Here is a 25793-nt window from a genome sequence, read left to right as displayed (position 1 = left end):
CAGCCCTATCTCTCTCTCTGCCGCTCTGCCTGCAGAGAGAGGAGCCCTTTGACCAGGGACAACAAGATCATGGTGCTCTCAGCCAGACACAGACTCACTGCTCACTTAACTAAAACACCACATTATATACTCTCAAGTCAATACGATTATTTTTTGTAATATTAAATCACGGTATTAACCATAACTTTTGACTCAGGAATACAGTAGCAGTCAAAAGTTTGGACACGCCTACTCATTCAAAGGTTTTACTTTATTTGTACTATTTTATACATTGTATAATAATAGTGAAGACATCTAAAGTATGACATAACACATATTCTGGAATCACGTAATAACCAAAAAAGTGTTAAACAAATCAAAATATATTTTATATTTGAGAGATTCTCCAAAGTAGTCACCCTTTGCCTTGATGACAACTATGCACACGCTTGGCATTCTCTCAACCAGCTTCACCTGGAATACTTTTCCAACAGTCTTGAAGGAGTTCCCACATACGCTGAGTACTTGTTGGGTGCTTTTTCTTCACTCTGTGGTCCAACTCATCCCAAACCATCTCAATTGGGTTGAGGTTGGGTGATTGTGGAGAACAGATCATCTGATGCAGCACTCCATCACTCTCCTTCTTGGTCAAATAACCCTTACACAGGCTGGAGGTGTGCTGGGTCATTGTCCTGTTGAAAAACAAATGATAGTCGCAAACCAGATGGGATGGTATATCGTTGCAGAATGCTGTGGTAGTCATGCTGGTTAAGTGTTTCTTGAATTCTCAATAAATCACTGACAGTGTCACCAGCAAAGCACCATCACACCTCCTCCTCCATGCTTCATGGTGGGAACCACACATCCAGAGATCATCTGTTCACCTACTCTGCGTCTCAAAAAGACATGGCGGTTGGAATCAAAAATCTCAAATTTGGACTCATCAGACCAAAGGACAGATTTTCACTGGTCTAATGTCCATTGCTCGTGTTTCTTGGCACAAGCAAGTCTCTTCTTATTATTGGTGTCCTTTAGTAGTGGTTTCTTTGCAGCAATTCGACCATGAAGGCCTGATTCACGCAGTCTCCTCTAAACAGTTGATGTTGTGATGTGTCTGTTACTTGAACTTATTTCTGAGGCTGGTAACTCTAATGAACTTGGGTCTTGCTTTCCTATGGCGGTCGTCATGACAGCCAGTTTCATCATAGCGCTTGATGGTTTTTGTGACTGCACTAGAAGAAACTTTCAAAGTACATTTTTTCCGTATTGACTGACCATGTCTTAAAGTAATGATGGACTGTCAATGCTCTTTGCTTATTTGAGCTGTTCTTGCCATAATATCGACTTGGTATTTTACCAAATAGGGCTATCTTCTGTATACCACCCCTACCTTGTCACAACACAACTTATTGGATCAAACGCAATAACAAGGAAAGAAATTCCACAAATTAGCTTTTAACAAAGCACACCTGTTAATTGAAATGCATTCCAGGTGACTACCTCATGAAACTGGTTGAGAGAATGCCAAGAGCATGCAAAGCTGTCATCAAGGCAAAGGGTGGCTACTTTGAAGAATTTAAAATCTAAAATATATTTTGATTTGTTAAAAACTTTTTTTGTTCCGACATGATTCCATAATATGTGTTATTTCATAGTTTTGATGTCTTCATCATTATTCTACAACGTAGAAAATAGTAAAAATGAAGAAAAACCCTTGAATGAGTAGGTGTCCACACTTTTGACTGGTACTGTATGTGTTTTCCTGTTTAAGAGATAGGGCCACAATTACATGGGTATAAAGTAAATTAAATGAATGTGTAGTACTTTGACAGCGAGAGCTATATATTCTGTTATTCTATTCCGCAAAAATAATATCACCAAAGTTGTAGTGTGACACTATCCACCATTTGTCAGTGATAGACTGCAGGTAAACAAGCTTCTGAGATGCCATGTTGTCGTGCCACAGTGTTTGCTGTTTCGTCTTGTTTGTTTGAGTGACATATCACCTAGATTACATAGGCAGGCAGAGTCTCCCTGCTTAGTACGCTTTTACCCTCTCAGGGTTTTTACCAGGTGTTTCTCTGTCTAGCTGTTCACATCCACACCACTAATCAGAGTTGGCCTCCTAGCTGGGATGAATAAGAAGTAGGTGAGACCGGGCATGATTGTAACACGGGATAGTTGTAACACTCTCAAATACTCCAATCAGGAACAAGCTAAAATCATGTGACTCACTGCACATGTTCAGTTTAGTCCGCAACCCTCATGTGACGAAGCAATACCCTGTGATAAACTCTGCAAATTTGATTGACAAAAATCACATTTTGAAGTAACAGAGTCTTTTTTTTTGTGACGGCATCACCTGCTTTGTAGTTAGATTCACCAAACTTATTTCAGGTATATAACCAGTTTGTGTAGATATACTTGGCGTAAGTTAGCAATGCTAAAGTTTGAACAGCTCAAATGATTATTTCTGCCACACAAAATGTTTAACATGGCAATGTTGTTCTCATGTTCTCAATAAAGGCTTTCAATATCTTGTTGCATGTCATGATTCAAGCATTTTTTCATAGTGTTACATTTCACCCTAAGCCCTGTTACAATTGAACTCTCCTTGCATTTGAGCCAAAGTCACACCTTGTCTGTTGGATTTAGTGATAATACCAATACCAATTTGTAGCAGACAGATGGAAGTTGTTCCTATCACATTTTGAATGAAGTAGCTCTAACAATCTCTGAGAAATTGACAAAAATGGTGTTGCAACCATCCCGGTCTCCCCTAATATCATGTCACATAACCCAGGTTTTGGTAAACAATATGTAATTATAAGAAACCTATTATTCGTGCCAAACATTGGTATCCATATTTGGCCTCAACAATTGTGAATTTAATGAAACATTGGCAGTGTCGTTGATCTATGTTTTGTGCATAATTGCTTTTGCCCATTTCTTTCCACTGGCAGACATTTTTCATTTCCGCACAAATAATTGGTTTGTGTCTCCCAAGGCTGTGTGCCACTCATTCCATTACTGATGCATTCAATAAATTGTGCATGTCAGTGTTATCCTGTAGACATGGAAAAACATTGCATGTCACATTGTTTGTCCAGACCTCCAGCAGTCTGTCACGTCTTATTGACTCTCTAGCGCCCCCGTGCGGTTGAACAGATACGCCCGTAAGTAGTGAGTGGTGGTACCTTTACTGGTGGCTCACTTGAACCAAAAAGTGAGAAAACTGCCTTAAACATTTCCTCAGCATTACCTCATTAATCTGAATGACGTAATAATGAGGCAGCCTTGCGAGAAATTCGGCCCCTTCTGTAGATCCCAGATCCCATCTGTCCTTTGGAGTGTCTGTTGTTTTCCACTTGGTGTTACTGAACATTTGTTTCTATAGGGTTGTGGCATTATTACTCTGGGTGACCTCCTCTGGCGCCATGCTCATTCAAACAGAAAACCACAAGGACATCCCTGACCAGGCATTGTTTATCAACTCAACCATGTAGTTAGACATATAACATCCATGAATGCTGTGTACATCTCAACATTTCATACACTTAGGAAAACATCGGCATTGAGATACTATGAATTCTGCATACAGTAATTGTTAAAGTCCTCAGAAAAAAGTCCATGTGTGTTTCATCCATATTTTTGTTTGATGTTACATACATATATACCAAAATGGAGCCATCCATCACAGGGCAGAGCTGATATCAAAAGGAAGTGGCATGGGAGGAAGTCAACAGGATGTTAGATGACAGCTTCCTGTTTATTAAGGTACTGTGTGACAGATGGCTATAATGGTTCCCTCCTGGCCTGTCACAATACATCAGAACACTTCGTGTCTGTATGTCCCAGTAAAGCATATCTACTGGGCATCTCGGCTCTGACACACATGGAAAATGCTAAAGAAACAAATCAGTCATTCCAAAGTGTCCCTACCTTGGAAAATGTTTTCCTGCATATGAACATTATAGATAAGAAACCGGGTTGGCTTGCAGTGTGACTCTCTGGCGGTGATATCCAATCACTTATCTGATAGACACTTAATCACTGTTATCTGATTTAGGGTGTGAGGAACCCAGGTCACATTAATCAACCTGAGAGGAAACTCTGAGACTAACAAGGGTAAGGTGTATTTAATAAAGTTTGTCCAGCATTTGATCAGACGTTCGTTTAAAACAAAACTTCCATTCATCACTTATCTCGTAACATAAAGCACTGCTGTGTTGTTGCACTTTGTGCGACAGTTAAATGCATTTTGACATTTTGCATTCATAAGGTTAACCATTTGTGGTGTCCAGTCTGAGGGGGTTGTTGTAGGGTGTCCCTTGACTGGTCTCAGCTGCTCTGGGTGATAGCTGGAATGACAACCTCGCACTGAAACACTGACATGGAGAAATCCACCGTGGCCGAATGGAGCAATTTGCTACATTCTCTCAGTCAGCTCTATCCTCTTTGGCCAAAGACTGCTTGTTTAATGAGGTTTTGAAAGCCAAGCCCATGCTGTGTGGAACATACTGATGACGTTGGGTCAGAAAGCAGACCGACAGGATTAACTAACTCAGGATGAACATCTTTACTGTAATTTGGTAAAATAATGAGGTTAGTTTGAGACAATTACATTCGTTTGAACCCAAAGGTAGAGCAGATTTGTATTTGTATTTTTTTAGGGATAACCATTAGCTGCGACCAAGGCAGCAGCTACTCTTCCTGGGGTCCAAACACATTAAGGCACTTACAGTACATCACACATAAAACAAAAGCTAAAACAGTACATCGTATAACATAATTACACCACTACAATACAACAGGTATAATGCCACTATACAGCAATATTACAATGTACATGGGTGCAGCGTGCGTGTACTAGCGTTTGTGTGTGTATGCGTGTGTCTGTACAGAGCAGATGTAATCAAGACTTACACTTATTTCAGTTTTCATACAAAGTTTCAATCTCAAGGACATGCTGCCTATTTATGTCAGATAATGCCTACAAAACAACTAGAATTGTATTCAAAATGTAACAGAGTGCCATGCTTGGTACAGTGCCTCAAGCGTAGGTTCAAGGCATCAAATGTCACAACAACTTGTCTAAAAGTATCAGCAACCAATCAGTCCCCCGTTGTGCTCAGCAATATAGGGACACGGAGGTAGCTTTCCTTTATTGATCTTCCTCCGCGTCTTTCTATTTCTGCTCCTTGAGGCATCTCTGAATATTAATGTGCTCTTCTGAAAAGGCAGTGAGAGGAAGGCTGGTCTTTTTTCTGATGTTTATTGACTGGAGGAGGCCCCTGTAGTGATGTGAAACAGTTCTCCTCTCTCTCTCTCCCTCTCTCTCTGTGTCATCCCTGTCCTCTGAGAAAGAGGAGACAAGCATACTGTAAGCTACAAAACAACTCTTTTGATTTATTGGGGTGAATCTGCCAAAGGAAACTTCATATCATATGCCTGCCTCTCAGAGTGAGTCAGTGAAATAGGAGGATGATGAAATGCGTTTGATGCCTTAGGCAATATCTCACTGGTGAGCAGCTGAAGCAGTGGTAGAGGGGAGGATGGTTGCTAATTGCACTAGAAGTCTGGTTCTCAATTACTGCAGTAAAACAACATGGGTATTAATGGGTCATAGGTGATAGTGTGTGAGTACATTGAACACCAGAAGGGCTGTCATTTAAGTAAATAAATTATACATGACATAATGGCTGGCTGCTACTTATCCTATAATGGTTCTTCGATGGGGGTGAGACAAACTGTGTGCTTGGAAATCTCTCTAACTCTATTGATATGATCATACCTAGTGGTAGAGAGCTCTACGCAGACATAAACATGAGATATTATCTAATCATAAGATATTATCTACAAACACTCATATTTTGTACTGAAGACCTATCAATGTAGTTCAAACCAACAACCAAAAACAAGTGACTCAAAAGCAGACTGAAAAAAGCAGCATGATCAAAAATATAGAAAGCTTGGTAGTAGCCTATAAGTAGTGTGATAAAAGTGTTGAGCATCTCTCCTCAAAAAGCCTTAATACGTACAGTACAAACTATAGGGTTGTTGATTCTTGATGCACTTCTCAGACAAAAGTCAATTGTAGGCTGAGTAGGGTCCTAATGACTTCAAAGTAGCTGCAGCACTGTTGAATGGGCAGTAGTGGAATAGATCACATGGCAGGCCGCCCAGCCCTTCCTCTCAATAGAGCGTGTGGAGAGTATATTATAGGAAGGCGAGACAGGGTGGCACCATTATTGAGCTCTGCCTGACTGAACACTGTGATGTGAGTCTGGGCTCAGGGTGGCACACCCTTCTTTATCACACACACTATTACTGTATTACTGTATGTAACAATGCAAATACAGTATGTATTGCACATTGTTTCAGTTTTGTGATTCATGTCTTCCGATTGATAATTCAACAGGGACGCCTTACATAATATAGCATAGAGCTAAATCTTTATAAGGTTGTTGGGTGCTAAAATTAAAGTCATAATCATAATTTATGCATTCAATTACGATTACCAATATGAAAGGGAAAACATGACTCTGCATAATAACACTGTATTACATGAATCAGCAAGGATATCAGTAACCTATATTCAAGTATTCAATATGTAAATCTTTGTTTATTATTTAAAAAATCTGAAAACACTCCTGATTCAGCAGCTTCTCAAAGAGTTGTTCACTATTTTTCAAGCGATAATAATTTCTCCCTCTGAATTTCTCCAAATTCATCTTACATTTTATGGCTGCCTGCCCACAATTCTTATTTTATTCGCCCCCCCCCCTCTCCTAGAGAGCTACACATTGCAGCTTATCCTCCTTGACAATTTCTTATTGCCACATCTAAAATAATATGATACACGTGCTCTGACCTTTTCAGCTGTGCCCCACTCCTTACACGCAGACAGAAAGAGTGAGAGGGACAACGAAAAGAGAGAGTGAGAGACAGAGAGGGGAGAGAGTGAGAAGGGTATAAGACACAAGAAAGAGAAAGATAGAGGGTGAGAGAGATAAGAGCCAGATAAGGATGGGAAAAATAAAACGGAGATAGAGAAATTGAGGCAGAAAGACAGTGGTAGATGGAAAAGGAGAACTAAGGGAGGGATGATCTAATTTGATCCAAAACCCCATCATCGGGATAGGTTGCTGATGGTTTCAGGCACAGTTTGTCGTCAAAAACGTGATTTTCCTGTGTTTAAGATATATTTCCACATTGCGAGGTTGGAATAATACTGCGAAAATTAGAAATGTATGATAATTTTGCCCTTCTAGTGCAAGAGCTGTTTGAAAGGTCTGCCTGAAATTTCTGCCTGTTTTGGTGTGATGGAGTTTTGGCCTGCCTGGTGACATCATCAGACGGTAAATTAGTGAATTGACCAATAAGAAAGAGAGTTCCAAACCTCTCTGCCAATTCCAACTCGTCTTCATTTTTCCCCTCCCCACTCAGACCACAACCAGACAGTCATAGCAAAATTCTTGCTTGAGAAATGGCTCTTTGCTCAGAAGCTATTGTTGCTCATTTTTGACCATTTTAATTGAAAACAATCACAATAAAGTACTTAATTGTTACCCAGAACTGATTTGATATTGAGATAAAAATGGCTGCATTGGACCTTTAAGCATTTGCCTTGAGAGATCTCCTTCAGTGACCATCTGGAAAAGTGCCCATCAGTCACTGCACAGCGCTGACAGAGAATAATTCCTCTCAATCTACAGAAGGTCTAGCTACTCTAACAGTTATGCTTTAAAATGCCTAGAAAAATGTTTAGTAATGTGCGCCAAGTTTAGTTAAAAAGGCATTAGAGCCACATTTCAGTAATCTGGACAATGTCTGGCTGTGGCTTTGAATCTCCAGGCTTCTGTCTCTACTCTCTTCAAAGCCTTGTGAGAATAGCAGACATCCAGGCATGAATAACATCAAGTTTTTCAAGAGCTTTAGCAATATGGGGAGCTGTGATGAAGAGGCATCTGTTTCATCCCCTGGTACAGTAATTATACCAGGTAAATCTGTTACAGCTCAGAAGACAAAGTGAGAGAACAGTCCTAAAAATAAACACCTTCCAATAACCTCTGACCAATTTCCTCAAAATGTGTAAAGTGAATTGTGTATGTACCGATAATATGTGGGTTATTCCACATAGTGCCTTTTGCGTCCCTTTGACCACTATGTCTGCAAGTTTTCAGCATCATTGTAAAGCCCCAATTATGCTATTGCTTTAACATAGTCATTTCTGGAGATTTTTTATTTATTTTATTTATGTGATACATTTTTGTCTGTCCCTCATTTTAAAGTCAACCCTGTACCAGAACTCGTTTTAATATGGTCAAACTATTCCCATGTTACAAGGGGATTTATGGCTGATTTAAGATGAAATCGTCAACCTTGTTAGGGTCAGCCCTGTTACTAATTGGTGCTTAATTAGCAGATAGACACATGTTTTTATGAAGTTGAACATCTGCTCTTTATGACAGAATGTAAACATTTTCTGAAAAAAATAATAATAATTACACTTCCCAAAAGGCACTTTATTGGTGGGATGATCCATGTGTGTCCATCACTTTACTTTATTGTCTCTGTATGTACTGTATTAGTGTCCATTGTTTTGTCCTGTATTGTGTGTATACTTTATTTTTGTCCTGTCCATTGCTCCATTAAAACAATTGACCTGTACCACAACTTTAACCTCTTTGCTCTTTTGTCTGTCCAACAGTATGGGGCCTTGGCGTGAGTGCTCTGCTCTGCTCTGCAGTCCATCGGTCCATAATTTCTGCTGGCCAGGCGATTGAGGCAAACAATATTGATTTTGAAACATCCTGTGTTCCCTTAGAGACCATCTCTGGTTTCAATGAGAGAATCTGTATGCATTACAGGAAGGAGGTGACTAATGTCTGCCCTGCCTGACTCCTCTGAAACACAATACTCCCAGTGGAGATAAGGATGGACCAGATGATCTATTCTGGAGTGATAACTGCCTTATGCTCCCATTTTGTCAATCATAGTACGATCCCCTTTGTTAGATGTGCTGAATGACAAAGTCAGGTTGACCAGTGAATGAAATTTTCTTTAGCAGGATACCCAGAGGCAAAGTCATTATTATCCTTCAGGTGATTGTTTGAGCCTTATTGGGGGCGTGGCATCCTTCTGAGCACTTCAAAACACAAAACAATGACAGACTATTTATCTCCCCTCGGATCTAAAACCAGTAGTAACCACCAACTTCAATGACAGTTATCTTAAAATGAAAATAAATAATATTCCCGCACCCCAATAACATTGTTGCAGAGGAGGGTTTGTTAGCTAGCTACAGGAATCTAGGCACCTCAGACGTTTTCTTATAAAACAGCTCAGCTAGCAATGCTAGCTAGCGTTAGCTAGACTGCATCTAGATTCGGAGGCTCATGGGGACATACATAGACATTTCACATAGGCTTCAGAGCCAGCTGATTAGATACATTTCCACCAATGGCAACAACAATTGGCTACTAGTTTGTTTTTACCAAAATATTTTCAACTCATAGCTAGTTTATCCAGTGACCACCGCATTATTTAGAAAGATAGCTACTGACTGAAATGTAGCTAGCCAGCATGCTGTCTCACACTGGCCAGGCAGTAGCCAACTAGCAAGCTAACAGTTAGCTAATTGTGGACGCCAAATGACGCCGCTAGCTAGACTCTGGGCAACAATAACTGGCAACTAGTTCATTTTCAGACATATGTTCAACTAATTGTTAGTTTATCCACTGACCACCGCATTTAGAAGGCTAGCTAAATTACTTAAATGTAGCTACCTAGCTTACTGGCTAGGCAGTGGCCATGACTAGTGCTGCATGATTAACCAACATTTGTTTTTCAGAAACAACTAATTGACCGACGTCGGTTCAATTATTTTGAATTCCATTTCGTTCATTTTCTTCTGAGCTCAATGCGCAGTATCTCTAGAGATAAATCAGATCAAGCCCAAATTGTGCAATGTTTTAGGGATATTTAGTTTAGCGCAGAAAACGTGCTAATTAACTACAATGACCATAATCCATTGCTCACCTACTTGTCTGGTCTATGCAGGGCACACAGACACGGAGAGGAAGAGAAGAGAGAAAAATGCAGGATCGAGAGGGATAGTGAGCAGTTGCTTCACGAGGTATCTCTCTCTATCTGAAAATACATGATCTAAGTGATTGATAGTTAGTATTCAGCAGTCATAATGCCTTATTTACTTTGAAGAACTACTAAACTAGTGATTTTGTCACACAGCATAGGCAGCAGCTCGGTTGAGATGAGTAGAGATGATGTCTTGGAATGAAATAATAAAGTCATCAAATAAAACAAATGTAATATACACAACAACTGAAATATTTTATTGAAGTAAAGTAAAGTGAATAAATGATGGTTGATAAGTAATAAGCAGTATGGGCAGTCATTACCATAATGGGACTTTTATTACTTTTATTACTAATCATACTTAGGCAGCCAGGGTTTCACTTGTGTTTTGTGGGTGTTTGTTCCTGTGGAGGTTTTGTTGCCACACAGGACGGTTTCGGTTTTGTCACGTTGGTTGTTTTTGTATTTTGAAGTGTTTTGTTGACTTTCATTAAAAGTATGAACACTAACCACTCTGCGTTTTGGTCCACACCTTCTGTCAGCGAGGACAGCCGTAACACATGTCCTCAAAGATGGAAGTCAGGCAGGAGGAAGCGAGATCAGGTGGGACCATGCTAGCCAATGAGAGTGCAGATGCACGTGTGAACAACTCTGATATAAAGTAAAACATTTGAAGTTGCCAAAATGCCATGTGTGTCCACTTATATCAGTGCATTTGTAACAACCTAAATACTATGAAACTTCTATTAGATCAAATAAGCCTCATGTAGCAAATGAGCAATTCCATTTTTGTTCATCAAATTCGACACGCTCTCATTGACCTCCATACAAAAATTCCTTACTTCGTGGTCTTATTTTCGTGGACAGATTTTGGATGGAGTAAATAAACCCTCTCGCTTCGCCTTTTCCTCTCTGATTAAGCTGAAGCTGGGTTTCCCAAGTCGTTCCGTGCTTTCTGCTTATGCCAGCGAGCAAGATAAACAGACGGCTGTGCAGCACATCTGTCGGATGTCACACACCCAAAAAGGCTCAACCAATCACCCAATGTAACTCATGAATATTAATGACTTTGCCTCCGGATATCCTATGAAAGGACATTTTGCGACCGGTGATGGCACTGTTAGCAGTCGATATTTACATTTGAGCAATGTTGGGGAGATAATGTGTTTCAAACCTGGGTTGAAATATACTGAACAAAAATATAAACGCAACATGTAAAGGGTTGTTCTCATGTTTAATGAGCTGAAAAAAAAGATTCCAGAAATGTTCCATACGCACAAAAAGCTTATTTCTCTCAGATTTTTCACACAAATTTGTTTACATTCCTGTTAGTAAGCATTTCTCCTTTGCCAAGATAATCCATCCACCTGACAGGTGTGGCATATCAACAAGCTGATTAAATGGCATGACCATTACACAGGTGCACCTTGTGCTGGGGACAATAAAAGGCCACTCTAAAATGTGCAGTTTTGTCACATAACACAATGCCACAGATGTCTCAAGTTTTGAGGGAGCATGCAATTGGCATGCTGACTGCAGGAATGTCGACCAGACCAACGTTTTTTTTTGAGAATTTGGCAGTACGTCCAACCGGCTTCACAACCGCAGACCACATGTAACCACGCCAGCCCACGACCTCCTCATCCGGCTTCTTCACCTCGGGGGTCGTCTGAGACCAGCCACCCGGAGAGCTGATGAAACTGAGGAGTATTTCTGTCTCTAATAAAGCCCTTTTGTGAGGAAAAACTCATTCTGCTTGGCTGGGTCTGGCTCCCCAGTGGGTGGGCCTGGCTCCCAAGTGGGTGCAGCTATGCCCTTCCAGGCCCACCCATGGCTGAGCCCCTGTCCAGTCATGTGAGATCCATATATTAGGGCCTAATGAATTTATTACAATTGACTGATTTCCTTCTAAAAATTGTAACTCTGTAAAGTCCTTGAAATTGTTGCATTTATATTTTTGCTCAGTATACATGTGTATTTGGATATTTTTATTTAGAGATTTGAAATACTTATTTTCTGTGTATGTGAGTATTTAAAATAATTTGTCAGAATCCACTACTTCTATTTAAAGTATATGAAAGTATTTTCAAACAATTTACTATAAATATAGCCTACTATTTGACACTATTTTCAAATAGTTTTTTCAAAATACATTATTTCAAATACCCCTTGGACCAAAGAGACCTGGGTTCAAATGCATGGAGTATTCAATTACTTGTATTTAAAAATACACTTTTGTGTATTTGAGTATTCAATAACCCAAATTATTTTCATCAGTTCATCTCTCTCTCTATTTCTCTCTCTCTCTCACACACACACACACACACATTGGGGCTACTTACATTGGCTCAAGGGTTTCAAATGCATGCTAATACTTCCCAAGTGTATTTCCAAACCCATTTCAATGTTCAACCACTTGTATTTTCAAAGAAACAATATCCAAATTATTACTTCCAAATGTCTTTGAAAGTAAATGAAATACCCTAAATAGCCTTTGAACTCAGGTTGGGTGTGTGTGCGCGTGCATCCGTGTGCACACCTCTTTATATATAGTAGGCCTATACAAAGTTTTACGGATCACTGTGTTACAAAATGCTACAGGCTCTGCATCTGTTGTTTTGCAAATAAAATATTAACTTTTGGTAATGCTGAGATGCTACTGGACATTCCTGCATATTCAAAAGGTGCCTCTAAGTGAAATTGTCTGGTGGTGCAATTTTACAGAAAACAGTGACATTTATGTCCTTTGATAAATAACAACACAAGGTGATAATTGATAGAAGTGATCGATCAATAAACCATAAACACAGCTGGGTAGAAAAATAATCACTACCCTGTGTGTGGTGACTCACCACCCATATCACATGACACCTCCCTTTTTTGCAATTACTTTGGCTCCACAGTATGTGGATTGGAATATATTAAATATAAGTGCCTTTTAAAGAGTAAAACGTTTGAATCATTTCAGTAAATGGAGTTTGCTGAAATGCAACAATAATGTCTCTGATCCAATGATCAAAATTATTTTCATCAGTTCATCTCTCTCTTTATTTCTCACTCTCACACACACATTGGGGCTACTTACATTGGCTCAAAGGTTTCATTGATGAGCAAGCAGTCAATCAGACTGAGGGGTAACTAATAGCCTCAGACAATTCTGCATATAAGATCTCCAGGAAACATAACTTATTGCACTGCTCTATTGTTTTCAAGTGCTGGATCAAGTTACATGAAACTACGTCATCCACCGGCTCGTATGGTAATTTATGCTATTTCAGGCAAATAGTTTAGGGTTGAGAGTGAGCATGATTTTAGAAATATTGTCCTGTGTTTAGTTGCTGTTGTTCAACGTTGGACGGCTGTTTCCTCTGCATACCGCAAACTCTCTGGAGAGAAAGGGCAGCAGACCCTAATTGGTTTCTCAATGAAATATAACCATTAGTCCCACCACGGGAGGGACTGAGGAAAAGCAACACCCAGCATTCCCAATCGCCGTTACTCAACTGTCCACCATCTACTGTGAACAGAACCTTTTGGAGTGCCAAGGAGCCTCGACACGATTTGATCTCCATATTCCTACCAAATATTTTTTTTTCGTTTTAGTAGCGGATCGCATTGGACCGTATAGCATCTTTCTTTCCGCCTAGAGAAAGTTTGTGCAGATTCAAACATGAGTGATTTGGAAGAAGACTTCAAAAAGATCCTATTGATAAAAGAGGAGAGAATTAAGGACATGGAGAGGCGTCTCGTCGAGAAGGAAGAAGAGATCCACGAATTAAAACGAAAACTGCACAAATGTCAATCCGTTCTTCCCAGCGCGCAGATAATTGGACCTAGAACCAGGCGTGCTCAAGGCATCTCAGCAGAACCTCAAGCTTACCGAACCTTCCAGGAGTTGAACAGTGAAGCATTTCGGAAACATTCCAAGTCTGACAGGTACCCACATAGCTTATTATTGTTAATTCAACATAATTCATGTATTTCCTGTTCCTTCATTTCCTGTTTCCAATTACTGTTTATCGACTGGGCACCAGGGTTGGGTAGGTTACTTTAGGTTACTCCTAAATGTAATCCGTTACAGTTACCAGTTACCTGTCCAAAAATGTTATCAGTAAAGCAACTTTTGGAATACCCAAACTCAGTAACGTAATCTGATTACATTCAGTTACTTTTAGATTACTTTCCCCTTTAGAGGCATTAGAAGAAGACAAAAATGTATGTCACCAATTGAACGACATCTATTGCAGGATAAATCAATGTTAACGTTTACAAAGCTGGCCATATATGGATGTAAAATGTTACTTTATGGGTTGGTTATGTAGGCTTCTTCCAAACCATCGCTTTCGACTACATATAATAATGATTAAATTATATCTTTACATTAAAAACCAAAGTCTATCAGAATTCCAGTCATTCCAATACGTTATACCCCTTGATCTTCAAGAATAGGACTTAGAAATATGGAAGTATAGATTAGCCAAGTTGTTTTACCTGAGCATGACTCCAAAACGAAGGATTTATTAGCCAGCCCTACTCTGTTATTTATGATTTTGTTGTCATGGAGGACTAATTTGGCTCATTGATTAGAGTAAAAAAAAAAAAAATGCTGTGCTCATGGAATGGCATGCTTTGAGCACTCCTGAAAAGTGCTAAATGCATGTGAAAAATTAATACCATATACTGCATTTGCAATAGGCCTATTGTTTACCTTTTTGTTGGCGACACTTTGATATCTTTATATTAAACATGATATGCAGCTGTTTAAAGGGCAAGTACACAGATGAAACAATAACAAAATGGTTGCTTCAGTTTTGGTAAAAAGCTGAGGGATGGGTCTGAAGAAATATATAACCACTCTCAGATTAATACACAGAGCTATGGATGCAAGGCCTGACCATCCATGATATCACAATTATAGTTTTAGCCATGTTATGAGGCTATACAGTGTTTGTTTACCTTTACAATGTAGTGTGTGACAGTTGAACTAAGCTCATGAGGCATTTATAAGTTATATTCTTTAAGAATCAATGGATATACAGTACCAGTCAAAAGTTTGGACAAACCTACTCATTCCAGAGTTTGTCTTTATTTTTTACTATTTTCTACATTGTAGAATAATAGTGAAGACATCAAAACTATGAAATAACACATATGGAACCATGTAGTAACCAAAAAAGATTTAAACAAATCCAAATATATTTTATATTTGAGATTCTTCAACGTAGCCACCCTTTGCCTTGATGACATCTTTGCACACTCTGGGCATTCTCTCAACCAGCTTCATGAGGAATGCTTTTCCAACAGTCTTGAAGGAGTTCCCACATATGCTGAGCACTTGTAGGCTGATTTTCCTTCACTCTGTGGTCCAACTCATCCCAAACCATCTCAATTGGGTTGAGGTCGGGTGATTGTGTTACTATTTGTGTTATTTGTGTTATTATTTATTTGTGTTATTACTATTTGTGTTAACCATATTTTTCAGCGACATTGTCACTGCCAGTATACAATAAATCCCAATCTCTTTTCTGCTGTTGCTATAAAGACAAATACACCATGACAGCGCAATACACAAGGGGGGGGAACAGTGGCAAAGGTACCCACAGGACAAACAGAATAATATTAGTCTGAGGAGAGATTAAATAGCATTAATACAACAAAAATAATTCTAAACACACCTTTAGTTTACAAAGTTAAACAGATGTATTTTTTCTTCCCAGTAAACACAAACACCTTTGGCCGACATATCAAAATGTGTTGGGAATATGTAGTGTGGAGAGCGTTTGCACATTGGGAAGATGTCGCCGAGACATCAGAATAGAATGCTGATGCCAGGCCGACGTATAAACGATGTAGAACTGCATTTAGAATAGGTATTCCTAACACCTCTGTAAGACGTCTGGCCAATTAGCAAACAATGTCTAAACTGCATCTTCCCGACGCATCATGTATATATCCGTCGGACAGAGGTATCTGTGCAATCTGGGTTTGTTGCCTCTCTCTCACACATTTTTTCGGTCACACACACACATGTACATGTGTGGGTGTGCAAACACAAGCACATGCGAAAACGTACTCGAAATGTCAGTGTTGTTTTCAAGGCATAAAATGCTGAATTTTGTTACCAATATCGTTCAATCAATATAAAGCGTGGCTATTTCTAAGACTGTATGCTATTAGGGCCGGGAAGATGTGTCCCAGTGTCGCGAAGCAAATTTAACTTCCCTTAGCACACAATATTTTTCATACAGAGGTTTTTGAAGGACCAAAGAGTTTGGTCTGCTTGTGTTTTCATTTTTGCCATGGAAAAAAATATTGTGATACTGGTATTGTCCCGGCCCTACACACTTAATACCTTTTATTCTATCTAGAACCGTAGAATAAAATGTATTATCTAGAACCTTAAACGGTTCTTTGGTTGTCCCCATAGGAGAACCCTTAGAAGAACTCTTTTTTGGTTCCAGGTAGAACCATTTTGGATTCCATGTAAAACCCTTTCCACAGAGGGTTCTGCCTGGAACCAAAAAGGGTTCACCTATGGGGACAGCCGAAGAACCCTTTCGGAACACTTTTTTCTACGAGTGTATATGCCATATTGCTTAATTTCCTTTTACAAAAGGAATAAGCTACTATCAAACATTGTGACAACCAACCCTGCATTGGGGCTAGTTGTTACAAGATGGCTTATGACTCCATGTCGGAATAAGATATGAGGATACAAATGTGCCCTATTTCAACCCAACACCTTGGTCTTTATATATCTTGTAAGATATACTGGTGCTGAGAAATAGTAAAAAGTGTGACAAAAAAACTCAGTCTCCCCTACGGTTAGCCTAACAAATAATGCATTTGGTAAACAAATTATATTGTGCGTAATTCCTGGATGTGGGATAAGCCAATAAACCAGAAATCCAAAAAATAAAGGATGTGGTCACAGATCAATTAGCAATTTCAGCATGGAGGGATGTGGCAACTTTTAGATGGAAGGACAGCAGTGTAGTGATTTTAATTGATTGGCTCCATCTTCAAACTCCTAGGGGGGAATTACGCACAAAGGATGTCCCTAACACTAGCAGATTTTTTTAATGCAAATACTGTTTTATGTAAAGAGTCCAATGCATAGGCCTATTTATGCATATTTCGCCAAATACAGGCTACTCCATAAAACATCTAATCTGTGCTTTGCTTTTCAGATGTCACTTTTCATGTCCCTCAATTGCTTCAGAGCAATTTCCACTGGGTACTGCTAATAGCCCGTTACTGTAGCCTCATTCAGGGCTGTTCAGCTAAAAGCTGTGGTTGTCATTTTATGCAGACAGTCACCATGGGGATGTAACCTGGAGAGAAGTGAGGGGATACTGTTATGTCTGTTGTGATCAGTAACTTATTCATTAGACATGTTCACCTAACTCTGTTGTGCAACAATGAGTGGCCCCTATGATTGGTTTACTTATAGAATTTTTGTTACACTGTTTGTAAACACTGCATATTTATATACTGGATTATTTTTTATATAATGGATTATATACCGGATTCTTATTCATATACTGTATTCTTTACATAGCTCTTTCGAATATATCCACTACTGCATTGCATTGCATTTTTGTTGCACTGTTTATATTCACCGCCTGTATGTACACTACCATTCAAAAGTTTGTGGTCACTTAGAAATGTCCTTGTTTCTGACATTAGAAATGTCCTTGTTTCTGTCCATTAAAATAACATGAAATTGATCAGAAATACAGTGTAGACATTGTTAATGTTGTAAATGGAATATCTACATAGGCGAACAGAGGCCCATTATCAGCAACCATCACTCCTGTGTTCCAATGGCACGTTGTGTTAGCTAATCCAAGTTTATCATTTTAAAAGGCTAATTGATCATTGGAAAACCCTGTTTAAAGAAGTAACTGTGCTGATTAAAGAAGCAATAAAACTGTCCTTCTTTAGACTAGTTGAGTATCTGGAGCATCAGCATTTGTGGGTTCGATTTCAGGCTCAAAATGGCCAGAAACAAATAACTTTCTTATGAAACTCGTCAGTCTATTCTTGTTCTGAGAAATTAAGGCTATTCCATGCGAGAAATTGCCAAGAAACTGAAGATCTCGTACAACGCTGTGTACTACTCCCTTCACAGAACAGAGCAAAAAGGCCCTAACCAGAATAGAAAGAGGAGTGGGAGGCCCCGGTGTACAACTGAGCAAGAGGACAAGTACATTAGAGTGTCTAGTTTCAGAAACAGACGCCTCACAAGTCCTCAACTGGCAGCTTCATTAAATAGTACCCGCAAAACACCAGTCTCAACGTCAACAATGAAGAGGCGACTCCGGGATGCTGGCCTTCTAGGCAGAGAAACACTGGACAGTGTTTGTGTTCTTTTGCCCATCTTAATCATTTATTTTTATTGGCCAGCGTGAGATATGGCTTTCTCTTTATCACTCTACCTAGAAGGCCAGCATCCCAGAGTCGCCACTTCACTGTTGACACAGGAGTGATGGTTGCTGATAATGGGCCTCTGTACACCAATATAGATATTCCATAAAAAATCTGCCGTTTGCAGCTACAATAGTCATTTACAACATTAACAATGTCTGCACTGTATTTCTGATCAATTTGATGTTATTTTAATGGACAAAAATTATTTTCTTTAAAAAACAAGAACATTTCTAAGTGACCCCAAACTTTTGAACGGTAGTGTATATACTGGAACATCTCATTCCAAAATCATTGTCATTAATATGGAGTTGGTCCCCCCTTTGCTGCTATAACAACCTTCACTCTTCTGGGAAGGCTTTCCACTATATGTTGGAACATTGCTGCAGGGACTTGCTTCCATTCAGCCACAAGAACATTAGTGAGGTCGGGTACTGATGTTGGGCGATTAGGCCTGACTCGCAGTCAGCATTTCAATTCATCCCAAAGGTCTTCGATGGGGTTAAGGTCAGGGCTCTGTGCAGGCCAGTCAAGTTCTTCCACACCGGTCTCGACAAACAATTTCTGCATGGACCTTGCTTTGTGCACGGGGGAATTGTCATGCTGAAACAGGAAAGGGCTTTCCCCAAACTCTTTCCACAAAGTTGGAAGCACAGAATTGTCTAGAATGTCATTGTATGCTATTGCGTTAAGAATTCCCTTCAGTGGAACTAAGGTGCCTGAACCATGAAAAACAGCCCCAAACTATTATTCCTCCTCCACCAAACTTTACAGTTGGCACTATGCATTCGGGCAGTAGCGTTCTCTTGGAATGTGCCACACCAAGATTTATCCGTTGGACTGCCAGATGGTAAAGCGGGATTCATCACTCCAGAGAACCCATTTCCACTTCTCCAGAGTCCAATGGCAGCGAGCTTTACACCACTCTAGCCAAAACTTGGCATTGCGCATGGTGATCTAAGGCTTGTGTGAGGCTGCTCGGCCATGGAAACCCATTTCATGAAGCTCCCGACGAACAGTTCTTGTGCGAATGTTGCTTCCGGATGCAGTTTGGAACTTGGTAGTTGCAACCGAGGACAGACGCGTTTCAGCACTCGGCGGTCCCGTTCTGTGAGCTGGTGTGGCCTATCACTTCGCGGCTGAGCTGTTGTTGCACTTAGACATTTCCAATTCACAATAACAGAACTTACAGTTGACTGGGGCAGCTCTAGTAGGGCAGCAATTTGATGAACTGACTTGTTGGAAAGGTTGCATCCTATGACGGTGCCACGTTGAAAGTCACTGAGATGTTCAGTATGGGCCATTCTTTTTTTATATTTTTTATAATTTTTTTTATCCCATTTTCTCCCCAATTTTCGTGGTATCCAATCGCTAGTAATTACTATCTTGTCTCATCGCTACAACTCCCGTACGGGCTCGGGAGAGACGAAGGTCGAAAGCCATACGTCCTCCGAAGCACAACCCAACCAAGCCCGTACTGCTTCTTAACACAGCGCGCCTCCAAACCGGAAGCCAGCCGCACCAATGTGTCGGAGGAAACACCGTGTACCTGGCCCCCTTGGTTAGCGCGCACTGCGCCCGGCCCGCCACAGGAGTCGCTGGAGCGCGATGAGACAAGGATATCCCTACCGGCCAAACCCTCCCTAACCCGGACGACGCTATGCCAATTGTGCGTCGCCCCACGGACCTCCCGGTCGCGGCCGGCTGCGACAGAGCCTGGGCGCGAACCCAGAGACTCTGGTGGCGCAGCTAGCACTGTGATGCAGTGCCCTAGACCACTGCGCCACCCAGGAGGCAGTATGGGCCATTCTACTGCCAATATTTGCATAAGGAGATTGCATGGCTGCGTGCTCGATTTTATACACCTGTCGCTGAAATAGCCAAATCCACTAATTTGAAGGGGTGTCCACATACTTTTTCTTAGTATATATACGCATAGATTGCTTTTGGATTACTGATAGTGTTATTTGGGTAGTTAACTGGATATGTTCCTGACCTTTATGATTTCTTGTTTTTGATTATTATTTGTGAACTTGTTTGACATTTGTACGGCATTGTAGGAGATAGTGACACAAGCATTTTTGCTGCAGCCGCTATTACATCTGCTAAACTGTGATTTGATTTGATAGAATGTGCTCCAGAAAATAATTGGAACGGTTTAAGTTGCTTGTACAGTTGAAGTCGGAAGTTTACGTACACCTTAGCCAAATACATTTAAACTCAGTTTTTCACAATTCCTGACTTTTAATCCTAGTAAAAATCCCCTGTTTTAGGTCAGTTAGGATCACCACTTTATTTTAAGAATTTGAAATGTCAGAATAATAGTAGAGTGATTTATTTCAGCTTTTATTTATTTCATCACATTCCAAGTGGGTCAGAAGTTTACATACACTCAATTAGTATTTGGTAGCATTGCCTTTAAATTGTTTCACTTGGGTCAAATGTTTCAGGTAGCCTTCCACAAGCTTCCCACAATAAGTTGGGTGAATTTTGGCCCATTCCTCCTGACAGAGCTGGTGTAACTTTTTCAGAACTTTTTCAGTTCTGCCCACAAATGTTCTATAGGATTGAGGTTAGGGCTTTGTGATGGCCACTCCAATACCTTGACTTTGTTGTCCTTAAGCCATTTTGCCAGAACTTTGGAAGTATGCTTGGGGTCATTGTCCATTTGGAAGACCCACTTGCGACCAAGCTTTAACTTCCTGACTGATGTCTTGAGATGTTGCTTCAATATATCCACATAATTTTTCTTCCTCATGATGCCATCTTTGTGAAGTGCACCAGTCCCTCCTGAAGCAAAGCACCCCCACAACATGAAGCTGCCACCCCCGTGCTTCACGGTTGAGATGGTGTTCTTTGGCTGACAAGCCTCCCCCTTTTTCCTCCAAACATAATGATGGTCATTATGGCCATAACAGTTCTATTTTTGTTTCATCAGACCAGAGGACATTTCTCCAAAAAGTACAATCTTTGTCCCCATGTGTAGTTGCAAACCGTAGTCTGGCTTTTTTATGGCAGTTTTGGAGCAGAGGCTTCTTCTTTGCTGAACGTGGTACCTTCAGGCGTTTGGAAATTGCTCCTAAGGATGAACCAGACTTGTGGAGGTCTACAATTCTTGGCTGATTTCTTTTGATTTCCCCACGATGTCAAGCAAAGAGACACTGAGTTTGAAGGTAGGCCTTGAAATACATCCACAGGTACATCTCCAATTGACTCAAATGATATCAATTCGCCTATCAGAAGCTTCTAAAGCCATGACATAATTTTCTGGAATTTTCCAAGCTGTTTGAAGGCACAGTCAACTTCTGACCCACTGGAATTGTGATATAGTGAATTATAAGTGAAATAATCTTTCTGTAAACAATTGTTGGAAAAATTACTTGTGTCATGCACAAAGTAGATGTCCTAACCGACTTGCCAAAACTATAGTTTGTTAACAAGACATTTGTGGAGTGGTTGAAAAACGAGTTTTAATGACTCCAACCTAAGTGTATGTAAACTTCCGACATCAACTGTACATAATGTTCTCTCAGCTCTTGTTGTTTTTGGGCACCATTGATTACAGATGTGTCCTGATGCATTGCTAACGAACACCAAGGCATCGTCTGAAGTTATAAACAAGCTTTGTGGAACTGAACCCACTTTTGGTAATTACATGTCACTCACACTAACATATAGGCCTGCGTTGAGTGCACTGACAGAGGTCCACTGATATTGACTCTTGTGAAAGTGTATTTTTATCACTGATTGATATAACGAGAGCACTATTGGGTACTTACACACCCTCCAATACAATATTGAGTGCCCTGACTCCGAGTATACTTACTATGAGTGTGCATCGGAGCCGATACGATTCTCACTCTACAGATACTAACGTTTTGTCTGTGCTCACTGTTGGCTCAGAACGTGCCATGCTTTGATCTTCTGAGATGCAGAATTCCACGTGAGTGGGAGATGTAACGATATGTCACGGAGGAGCTTGATTCACAGTTCTGATAGGGTGGATTGGCACCTTTCTCTGAATCGTTAATGGATTCACTGGTCTCACAGTCAGTCAGCACCTTCTGCTCTCTCTCTCGCGCTCTCCGCTTTTTTGTTCAATGGTTTTAAAGATGTGACGCTCAAACGTGTTCACAGGATCTGCGTCTGACTCGCATGCCATTCCCTTTTATTAAACCTAGGTATCCTCAGCTCTCATTGCAAGTGTTAACACTACACAGTTTGAAACTCCTAAAGATGTCAACGTGAGCAATGTGCACTGTGAGCCATGTGTGACAATTATAAACACCCCAAGGCAGTTTCTCCACAGACACACGCAGACATAACAAAAGTGACCACTGTCCCAGATATCCTCCTCTAGTTGCAGGTAATAACAATAGCCACATGATGGCAGCAAAATGCTTTTTCATGGTTAGGATCCTTTTGTGAATGGGAGTGGCTGTGTGACCGGATTCTCTTGATGCCTATTCCCAATAGGTAAACAATTGTACCTCCTGTGTATGTGCTACTTTTCTGTTGTAACTAATATACGACGTGATTAACACGTAGGTGGCCTACAAATAAATGCCTTTGTCTGTTGTAACTATAATGACATATTGCAGTATTACAAACATAAGCAGGACACAGACAGGCAGTCTAAATAGCGATTTAATGTAACGTTCTTTTTCCAGGTTTGGGAGGTGCATGCAGCTATCTTGTCAGCATATCTTCGAAGATTACATCATTGCAAACATAAGCACGAGGCAGACTGGGAGTCAAATGACTAGTGTTCTTTTTTCAGCTTTTCAGTCTACGATATGGCAGCATATGAATGGGTATGCTAAGAATTGAGTTTCAAGGGACTAGTCCTCTAAAGGACTAGTAAAGGCCCAGTACACTACTTCAGTTATTATTTTATTTTTTCTGGGGGGTGCTGCAGCACCCCTCCTTCCTGCAGCTATGGTTGTAACCATGTTTTAGTTCACTGTGTATACACTGTGACAATCCAGATTAACAAGGCGAGTAGTAAATGGATCCACTTAAGCTGTTTCGATCCAGTATGGACACTATGCTGTACATGCAAACACATAAGGGATGAGAGGCCCAATTCGATAGGTTGTTGTACATGGCTTACACTGTCTGCACCCAATGTTTCTCATTTAAAACTCCATATATAATCAACAAGCTCCTTCAAAAGCACTCCAGAATGGAAAGTGTGTTTTCTTGCTGAGACAGACAAAAAGGCCCTTGGGTTACCAGTGACCTGTGCTCGCATGTAGAACAGAGTGACTATTCTCTGCATTTGGAGATGGCAATCATACACCTTTCACCTGTATTGAAATCATGTATTGTATTGTACTTATTATTGTAGTGGTCCAGTGCGGGCTCAGTTTCTGAGTGCATGTCACTAGCAACACAGTTTCTGAGAGCATGTCACTAGCAACACAGTTTCTGAGAGCATGTCACTCGTAACACAGTTTCTGAGAGCATGTCACTCGTAACACAGTTTCTGAGAGCATGTCACTAGCAACACAGTTTCTGAGAGCATGTCACTAGCAACACAGTTTCTGAGAGCATGTCACTCGCAACACAGTTTCTGAGAGCATGTCACTAGCAAGTTGTGGGTCCGATTCATACTGGGGGCACATACAAAAATGTGTGGATACTGTTGTCACTGGATAAAAGCACCTGCAATTTCAGTAAAGCAATGTGACCCCAGAAACTTCATTTTGGATACATGTTTACTTTACAAAGGATGCATTTGTTATATACAGTACTTGTTATATACAGTACTTTTTTTCATAATAGTCCTCATCAAACCAGTTTAAAATCTATAGGGATACCAAACGGTTAACTGATTATCAATTTAGAGCAGTCGGCTTAAGTAATAGTAAAATGTATTTTAACAGATGACATTCCAATCATGTCTAAAGCACTGTGACAATTGCATTGTGAAAAGCAATGACTTTATATGAACATTTATTGCAAAGTGAAACACTCATTAAGTTTGGTGAACAAGTGACTGTAGGATGTTGTGTTATACTTAGTCAATCAAAAATGTGCTTAGAGTTTTGAAACAACTGCCTTTTTGATGATCTGTTTTGAGTTTTGTACTAAATGGGATGAAAATGTACCACAAACTGTACTGTTGAAAATTGGGGGGGGGGAAATGTAATCCCAAATGTATATAAATCTGAAACATTTGTTCATTATCTAGTACTGCTGCTTGTCTAAATAATAAAACCTAAATAGGATTCTGGGCTATGTGTGCTATGAGTTGGTCACAGGATGGAGCTGTAGACCCTAGTCAGAATCGTGTCCTTATTTGGCATCACTATTACAAACGTCATCAAGTCTGTGGCTAAGTAAGATAAGCTACCAAATGAAGCTCGGGTTAAAAAAGAAGATTAGGAAAAATATTGTCTTAAACTCAAGGGAACAATGATAACACAGAAAGAATGGTCTCATTTATGTCAAATAGAGCCATAAGAGAGGGAACCTGTTGGAAGAGATTGTTATTTTTGATCTGTACTTTCTCCGTTTCTGGGACTTGTCACAGACATTAGCTCAAACAGAACGATCTATCCAAACTATTAATCAGTGTTTGCAAAACCATTGTTACCCCAGTGTTTTGGGGTCAACCCATGCTGCCTCAAAGGGGTGAATACCATCATCATTGTCATCATGCCAGGATCATAATTAGAAGTGGTCAGCATCTTTTATCGGTCTCAAACCATGATAATGAGTATTGTCCTAATAGTGGGAATGGGAGTAAACGTATTCACATTACTGCATACAGTTCGTATCTGCACATTACTATTGAAACCATGCAATATTTTGTGCAAAGTAATTGATTACAAAATGGGATAAAATACGTAAGGGGTCATCAACGAGGGGCTCTATGCGGTCTGTGTAACAATAAGGTTTGATCAATAGTCCTATACTTCTACCCGAATCCTCACTGATCATGGAACTGGTATGACAACGGTCCAGTCATCATAAACGGTGCGCTAGGCTTCAGGGTTACACTGCCAGCCTAACATAGAACGGACATGGAACGAGACAGTAACAGCGTCAGCAAAGTCATAATACAGACAAAAAAACAATTAATGCAGCAGCGTGGAACTGACAAATATAGGGGAGGCAATAAACAGATGATGAGTGAGTCTAGGTGAGTCCAATATCGCTGATGCGCGTCACGAGGGACGGCAGGTGTGCGTAATAGATGATAGGCGTGAGTGATGCAGGGCAGCCTGGCGGAGGGGGGAAGAGCGGGAGCAGACGTGACAGGTGTGGAATTTTGG

General features: G+C 40.3%; 1 protein-coding gene across 2 annotated transcripts in view; it reads left to right on the top strand.

Moving 5' to 3' along the window:
- Positions 1-13431: 13431 nt before the first annotated feature.
- The window catches only part of LOC139580888 (cGMP-dependent protein kinase 1), a 161185-nt gene continuing 148823 nt past the window's right edge, over positions 13432-25793 (top strand). The window contains exon 1 of one of the 2 annotated variants that reach the window (XM_071410014.1): positions 13432-14016. In XM_071410014.1, coding sequence (XP_071266115.1) covers positions 13751-14016 — 266 coding nt within the window. In that variant the 5' untranslated portion in view covers positions 13432-13750. The remainder of the gene's footprint in view (positions 14017-25793) is intronic. The other variant, XM_071410013.1, reaches the window with a different exon arrangement.

The sequence above is a fragment of the Salvelinus alpinus genome, chromosome 7 (genome assembly GCF_045679555.1).
Source record: "Salvelinus alpinus chromosome 7, SLU_Salpinus.1, whole genome shotgun sequence".
NCBI lineage: Eukaryota > Metazoa > Chordata > Actinopteri > Salmoniformes > Salmonidae > Salvelinus > Salvelinus alpinus.
The sequence above is the reverse complement of the archived record's forward strand: the minus strand, read 5'-3'. Positions and strand labels throughout refer to the sequence as shown.